This window comes from Aedes aegypti, chromosome 2, assembly GCF_002204515.2.
Source record: "Aedes aegypti strain LVP_AGWG chromosome 2, AaegL5.0 Primary Assembly, whole genome shotgun sequence".
NCBI lineage: Eukaryota > Metazoa > Arthropoda > Insecta > Diptera > Culicidae > Aedes > Aedes aegypti.
The window spans coordinates 251,124,773-251,133,007 of record NC_035108.1 but is presented as its reverse complement, the minus strand read 5'-3'; the positions used below and the strand labels follow the sequence as shown (position 1 = coordinate 251,133,007).

At 35.0% G+C, this 8,235-nt stretch overlaps 1 protein-coding gene across 2 annotated transcripts in view; it reads left to right on the top strand.

The window, feature by feature from the left end:
• Nucleotides 1-8,235, top strand: part of LOC5569507 (tektin-4) — a 34,496-nt gene continuing 26,261 nt past the window's right edge. Inside the window, exons 1-2 of one of the 2 annotated variants that reach the window (XM_021844793.1) lie at nt 1-215; nt 286-381. In XM_021844793.1, the coding sequence (XP_021700485.1) occupies nt 144-215; nt 286-381 (168 nt within the window). In that variant the 5' untranslated portion in view covers nt 1-143. The remainder of the gene's footprint in view (nt 216-285; nt 382-8,235) is intronic. The other variant, XM_001658542.2, reaches the window with a different exon arrangement.

The following is an 8,235-nucleotide window of genomic DNA, read 5'->3' as shown; positions in this document are numbered from 1 at the left end:
CAATCCAGGCAACCGTCGTGTCCCTGGTGACCATGTTTCTCGTTGTAAAACAAGAAAACGTTTTAATTTATTGTTTAGCTGCGTTAGAGCTAAAACAATTCAATTTAAATTGGGATTAATTTTTGATCGTCAAGTTGAAAACAATGGCCCAGCTAAATTGTCCACCTTGTACGCCTTGTGCCGCAGTTTGCATCGAACATGAGCCCATACAAACGGTAATGTAAATTAGCTGTTGAACATCCAAATTACTCATTCATAAATGATACCAACTTAAATTTTCTCTAGTGTGAAGTCAAAAGAAAGAATCTTCCGAAGCGTCGACAATATCTGTACAAACTTCAAGAAATCAGAAAGAAGCCTCGTCTAATCCGTTGGGGTCATGTACAGTTTTTTTTTATAATTACACTCCAGTGTAAAAGTTTTAGACCATCACCTAAAAAACATACAAAAGTGCAACGCATCTAATTGAAGCCCTTTATGGCTCATTCGGAAGGCAGTAAGTTAATCTTACTTCGTAGGTATTTTGACAAGAACTTTCTTCAAAATTTATAAAATTTTTGCTTAGTCGTGACAAGATACACTTAAGGTGATTATAAAGCAAAGCCAAACTTTGAATTTTCAAGTGCACAAGACTGAAGAATCTGGCAACAGATCGCGTGGAAAATCAAATCAACTTGCTTGCTTGCTGGTGGTGACCAATGGGATACATTTTCAATGGGAAGCGCTGTTTGGTTCTCAAGAATTGTGCTCTTGAAAATTTGAGGTGTGGCTTCGTTCTATAATCATCTTAAGGTGATTATAGAACGAAGCCACGCCTCAAATTTTCAAGAGCTCCAGACTTGAGAACTAAACAGCGCTCTGCGTTGAAAATTTATCCCATTGATCACCACCATCAAGCAAGTAGTTTTAATGATTTTCAATGCGAACTGTTGTCAGATTCTTCAGTCTTGTGCACTTGAAAATTCGAAGTTTGGCTTCCTTTTATAATCACCTTAAAAAACAAAAAAAAAAATCAGTCACTCAAATCATCGTGCAAAAATGGTGTGTCTAGCAAAAGTTTAGAGCCACAATATTCAAGAAAGTCCCGTGAAATCTTAGAGACCTTTTTTTCTGAAAAAGGGGTCAAACAAGAATCACTAGGAGTTCTAAAAGAGACCAAACAGGAATTAAGAAAATTGAACGAAATCTAAAAGGAAACAGGAGATGCAAGTTTGATCCCGCATAGAATCAGACCCGACGTTTTCCTAAGAATATTTCTTAGAAATTTCTTGTGACATTACAAGTAATACTGCTCGTACTACGGTATGCATTTTTTTTATAATTTTCTTCAGGAATATCATCAGAAAGATTTAGATATTATTTCGGAGAATTCAGGAATTAATTAAGTGATTATATCTAATGGCATTCTTCCAATAACTTTTCTCTAAGCAATAAGTTAAAGAATTTTGTTTTCAATATTTGAAGAATATAACCTAGTCCAGGTTATATTTTAAGGGTACCACAAGAATTACGTCAGAGATTCTATCTGGAATGCTCCCAGAGAATATTTTAGATATTAAAAAAAAAGTCCTAAATCTTCCATCGATTTACCTAGGACATCCTCCGAAACTCCCGTATCGAACATCTTCAAAAATTATGTTAGAAACTTTTCCAGAGATGCTCCCAGGGATTTTTTATGATTTCCTTCAACATTGTTCTTCTTGATTTCTTTAAGATTTTAAGTAAGAACTTATCTAAGGATACCTTCAGGAATTACTCCAGAGATTCCTCCTTAGATTTATTTAGAAATTCCTCTTTGATATATTTCTCAAGAAGTAATCCTTGGATGAAATGCTGGAGAAATCTAAAGGAACTTAAGGTGAAGATGAACCCAAGCCAAAACCTAAATTTTCAAGAGCACAAATCTGGAAAAACCGAACATCCGTTTGAGATGCACCAGCATGTGACCAATCGATTGAGTTTTCAGCTTGAACGGATGTTCGGTTCTCCAGATTTGTGCTCTTGAAAATTTAGGATTTGGCTTCGATTAATCTTCACCTTAATGATGAATCACCGGCAGCATTTGCGGGGTGTACTCATTTAAGGAAATAAAATTCCCTGATATTTCCAGGTTAAAAAAAAACAAATCCAAGTTTGAGAAATTCTTCAAAATATATAAATGGACGAATAGTTAACTTGAGATGACTGAACATTTATATTCAAAAATAGATGTCGTTTTACTTCAATAAAAAAAATCTGCAAACAACATAGGAAAAATTCAAATATAAATTGATGATTTTTTTTTTAATTTTACGAAAACCAAGAATAAGTACAGAAATAACTTCGGAGATTCCATCAAGAAACCTTCAAAGATCATTTCAGACATTTTCAGAATACGTTGAAAGTTCTCCAGAAAATGTTCCATTGATTTCCTTAGGACTTTATTCAATATTTCTATTAAGAGCATTTTCAAGAATTCAAAATTCCTTCAGGAATGCAGGTCGGACTCGATTATCCAGAGACTCGATTATCCGGGGACTCGATTATCCGGGATTCGATTATCCGGAATTTTGGACTCGATTATCCGGAATTTGTTTTTTGATGTTCTTGTTTTACACTTTTTATGCATAAATCTGAGATAATTTGGTATTGCAATATACAATATGAATGGTTCTGCAGTTTAGAACGTATTTGAGAAAAATGTGTATGCTGGTCAAAAAATGTTTTTTTTTCTTGTAAAGACCCCTACTGTTCCTAGAAAAAATTTCTGGCTATGCCACCGAATCATATAAATGAAATAACGAAAAAAGATAATGTATAAGTTCTTTAATCGAAGATTTCAATTTTTTCTTATGGTGGTAAGCTCCATCGAAGTTAATACGCGATTGGCGTATTAACTTCCATGGAGCTTACCACCATTAGTGATTCGATTATCCGGAAGATTCGATTATCCGGAGTAAAAATATCGATGCTCCAGATAATCGAGTCCGACCTGTACCTCCAATTTTATTTTTGCAAAAATAACCCAAGGAAGTTTTCAAAGGATTTTCCCTGTCATCCAACCAGGGAAATGTTTAGGAAATTTTTCAGAAAATTGGTAAAAATCCGCGAGCAATTTCAAAAGAAACAAAGTTACCTCTGATGAAACTTGTGTGTGATCTCTGAAAGAATTCCTTTATTTTTGATCCTAGATCCTGATCCCAGAATTTTCTTGATGGATTGCTAAGATAACTGAAAAAAAAAACATTAAAATTTCTGGATAATGTTCTATGCAGTGCTGGGAATGGTAATAGTAGTAGGCTTGAATTTCATGAAAATCACGTGGCTTTCCCAGTGCAGTAGTTCAAAAACGTGAATCTCATCAAGTAGCCTATGTTGGGTGCATGAATTTTCTACATCGTGAGTGTCATTGAAGGCTCTAAATGCGGGAAATGCAGCGGGAAATAGAACATTTTTCTACAGTAATTTTGGGTTGCCCTTAGCAACGGTTTTTTTTTTTTGCAATTTTCAAGGCTCTTTGCCTACAGTAGCGATAGGCGTGAGTTTCACTGGCTTCGCTGACTGCGATTGGCTTCGTTTGGCTACTGTAGAATGAATTTCAGATTTTTTCCCAACTCTGGTTCTACGAGTCTCCTTGAAGAAACTCGGACAGAATACCTGAAAAAAAAACTTTATATAAATTATCCGAGCAATAACGTTAATTGGGTCCTAAAATGTTTCATTAATTCTCGTTTTTTTTTTTTTTTTTTTTTTTTTGTATTAGTATCATTCCAAACATTACATTCATTTCTTATATCTAGGTGTTCTGTGTTATTTGACAACACTATCATCCTAATTTGGTAAAACAAATTCAAGATTTTATTAACATTTTGTTAACAACATATTACATTTCATTTGCCGTAGCAGTTCAGTTTTTTTACAGGTGAGTTGATTTCACCTGCTTATAAGAGAAAAAAAACGTTTTTAATATACTTAACCTAACTTAACCTAAACATATAACGCATTAATCGTGGCAATAGAAGATTGTAACGATTTTTGCCTGAAATTATTAATGATTGTATTTGACATTTGTTCCAATGTTTCAACATTGGATATTCTATGTAACTCATTGGTACTATACCAGGGAGGAAGCCTCAGAATCATTTTCAAAATTTTATTTTGAATTCTCTGCAGAGCTTTCTTCCTGGTATTACAACAGCTAGTCCACATTGGTACAGCATACAACATGGCAGGCCTGAAAATTTGTTTGAATATCAACAGCTTGTTCTTAAGACAAAGTTTTGATTTTCTATTAATAAGGGGATAGAGACATTTTACATATTTATTACATTTGGCTTGAATGCCCTCAATGTGATTTTTGAAAGTTAAATTCTTATCTAGCATGAGCCCTAGATACTTAACTTCATCTGACCAATTTATTGGAACCCCTCTCATCGTGACAACATGTCTACTTGAAGGTTTCAAATAAAGAGCTTTTGGTTTATGTGGGAATATTATTAGTTGAGTTTTGGAAGCATTAGGAGAAATCTTCCATTTTTGCAAGTATGAAGAAAAAATATCCAAACTTTTTTGCAATCGACTACAGATGACACGCAGGCTTCGTCCTTTGGCGGAGAGGCCTGTGTCATCCGCAAACAAAGATTTTTGACATCCCTGAGGTAGCTCAGGTAAGTCAGATGTGAAAATATTGTATAATATTGGTCCCAAAATGCTGCCTTGAGGAACACCAGCTCTTACAGGAAGCCTTTCAGATCTGGAGTTCTGATAATTGACCTGAAGTGTACGATTTGACAGATAACTTTGAATTATTCTAACAATGTATGTTGGAAAATTAAAGTTTTTTAATTTTACAATCAAACCTTCATGCCAAACACTGTCGAATGCTTTTTCTATGTCTAGAAGAGCAAGACCAGTAGAATAGCCTTCAGATTTGTTGGAACGGATCAAATTTGTTACACATAAAAGTTGATGAGTGGTCGAATGTCCATGGCGGAATCCGAACTGTTCATTGGCAAAAATTGAATTTTCGTTGATGTGGGCCATCATTCTGTTCAAAATAACCTTTTCAAAAAGTTTACTGATGGAGGAAAGCAAACTGATTGGACGATAGCTAGAAGCTTCTGCAGGATTTTTGTCTGGTTTTAAAATTGGAACAACCTTAGCATTTTTCCATTTGTCAGGAAAATATGCTAATTGAAAACATTTGTTAAATATATCAACTAAAAATGATAAGCTACTTTCTGGAAGTTTCTTGATGAGGATGTAGAAAATTCCATCATCGCCAGGAGCTTTCATGTTTTTGAATTTTTCAATAATAGTTCTCACTTCTTCCAAATCAGTCTCCCAGGCATTTTCGAAAACGTTCTCTTGATTGAGAATATTTTCGAACTCCTGAGTAACTTCATTTTCAATTGGACTAGTAAGTCCTAAATTAAAATTGTGCGCACTTTCAAACTGCATAGCAAGTTTTTGAGCTTTTTCGCAATTAGTTAGTAATAATTTGTTTTCCTCTTTCAATGCCGGTATTGGCTTCTGAGGTTTTTTCAAGATTTTCGATAATTTCCAAAAGGGCTTAGAGCCAGGGTCCATTTGAGAAATTTTATTTTCAAAATTTTTGTTTCTTAATTGAGCAAAACGTTTCTTGATTTCTTTCTGCAAATCCTGCCATATAATTTTCATAGCAGGATCGCGAGCGCCTTCTCCTCACGTTTTTAAGACGGATCGAGAGTTTAAGATCATCGTCTATAATCACGGATTCAAATTTTACTTCACATTTTGGAATTGCAATGCTCCGGGCTTCAACAATGGAATTTGTTAAAGTTTCAATAGCATTGTCAATATCAAGTTTAGTTTCTAAAGAAATGTTAACATCAAGATTGGAGTCAACATACGTTTTATATATATTCCAGTCGGCTCGTAAATAATTGAAAGTGGAGCTGATAGGATTGAGAATCGCTTCTTGGAATATTTGAACTGTAACAGGGACATGATCAGAATCAAAATCAGCATGAGTAATCATTTGGCTACAAAGATGACTAGAGTCGGTTAAGACCAAATCAATCGTAGATGGATTTCTAGAAGAGGAAAAACATGTGGGGCTATCAGGGTATTGAATTGAGAAATATCCTGAAGAGCACTCATCAAATAAAATTCTGCCGTTGGAATTACTTTGAGAATTATTCCATGACCGATGTTTGGCATTAAAGTCACCAATGACAAAGAATTTTGACTTATTGCGAGTCAATTTACGCAAGTCAGTTTGGAGAAAATTAACTTGCTGCCCAGAGCATTGAAAAGGCAAATAGGCAGCTATGAAAGTATATTTACCAAACTGTGTTTCAACAGAAACACCTAAAGTTTCAAAAACTTTAGTTTCAAATGATGAAAACAGTTGATGTTTTATACGCCTATGAATGATGATTGCAACTCCACCACATGCCCCATCAAGTCGATCATTACGATAAACAAAAAAGTTAGGATCTCTTTTGAGTTTAGATCCAGGTTTTAAATACGTTTCGGTAATAACTGTTATATGCACGTTATTAACCGTAAGAAAATTAAACAGCTCGTCCTCTTTACCATTCAGAGAACGAGCATTCCAATTTAAAATATTTAAATTATTATTTGGATCCATTAGAAAAACGTAATCCAATAACAATTTGATTTGTAAATTTTACACCTATGTACTTGGACTGCTTCAGTCATAGTGGTGGCTTTGAACATTGCATCAATCATTAGATTCAATTGTTCAGTTAGAAAATTAAAATCAGAGGCAGACATGTCATGTGATTTCCCATTGGAATTTCCGGTAGACGAAGAAGCGGAGTTACCTGTGGCGGTAGGGTTTTTTCCATTTGATTTGAAACAAGTAGAATGGGTACCCATGGATCGAACAGGGGAGGAGTTCGAATTTCCTGCTACGATATCGGCAAAGGATTTACCGTGGGTAGATACATTCGAAATAGAAAGATTCGAACGGCTACCCGACGGATTAAAATTTGTTTGTGAATGAGCATGATTATGATCTTCCTGATGGGTATGATTCATGATCAAGCGATCGTTAACTGAAAAATGAGCATTGTTCGATACTCTACCAGGCAAATTCCGGAAACGACCGTTATCGTAACGGATATTATCTTTCATCTGCCTGGCGCGAGCCTCAATGACCTTTTTGCGTGAAGGACAATTCCAAAAATTGGACTTATGGTTAGCCCCGCAATTACAACATATGAATTTGGTGGTATCTTCCTTCACTGGACAGACGTCTTTGGCGTGAGAAGAACCTCCGCAAATCATGCATTTAGCATCCATGCGACAATTTTTTGTACCATGACCCCACTTTTGGCACCGACGGCACTGAGTGGGGTTCTGGTAATTTCCTCCAGGTTTCTGGAAATGTTCCCATGTCACACGGACATTAATTCTCGTTTTTATTCAATAATACGAAAGGGCATGTTCTTGCAACTACTTTAGCAAGTTTTCCCGCTCAAATAACGGCTATATCATTTTTTAACTTCAATTTTAAAAATGGTTCCAAATATCAACCTTGACACTTGTGATCTTGTTTGACATTCACTTTTTCGACAAAAATGCCACAGGGCATATAGTTTTAACACTGGGGTTGTTCCTATCTGACATTTCGGAAGGGACACGGAAAACAAAATATACCCAAAATTCGAGTTTAAACCAAGGGGTGTGACAAAATCTCAAAAATCACAAAAAAAAAATGTTTTTTGTACTTAAACCAATGAAAATCATTTAAAAATTGAGTAAACATGTGTTTCTGCCCTAAACTTAAGCGTTTGGTAATAAAATTGAGACAGGGCTTTAGGACCCTATTGTCATAAACAATTTTAACTGGTGTGGAATTTGAGAAATATTTTAACCGCAGCAATAATATTTTGGAAGAATTTAACGAGGAATCGCAAGTCAAATTAATCAAGGAATTCTTGGATTTGTTTTATAATAGATTTCATCGAACAATGTTTAAAAAGTAATCGTGGAAGAATTTGGAAAAAGAATTCATAAGAAAATGCGTGGAATAGATGAAAAAATGGGCCGAAATTATTTATTTTTTAACTTACAGAGTCTGTGACGAGCTCCTGTAGGTTCTGTGGAAAATCTTCTAGAAGTAGTAACTGGAGAAACCGGTGAACGAATCAGTGGAAAAAAACATCTGGAAGAAATCCTGGGATAATCGCTAGGATTTGTTTTCAGGGTAATCTCTGTGAAAATTTAAACCTTTTTAAACTCCGG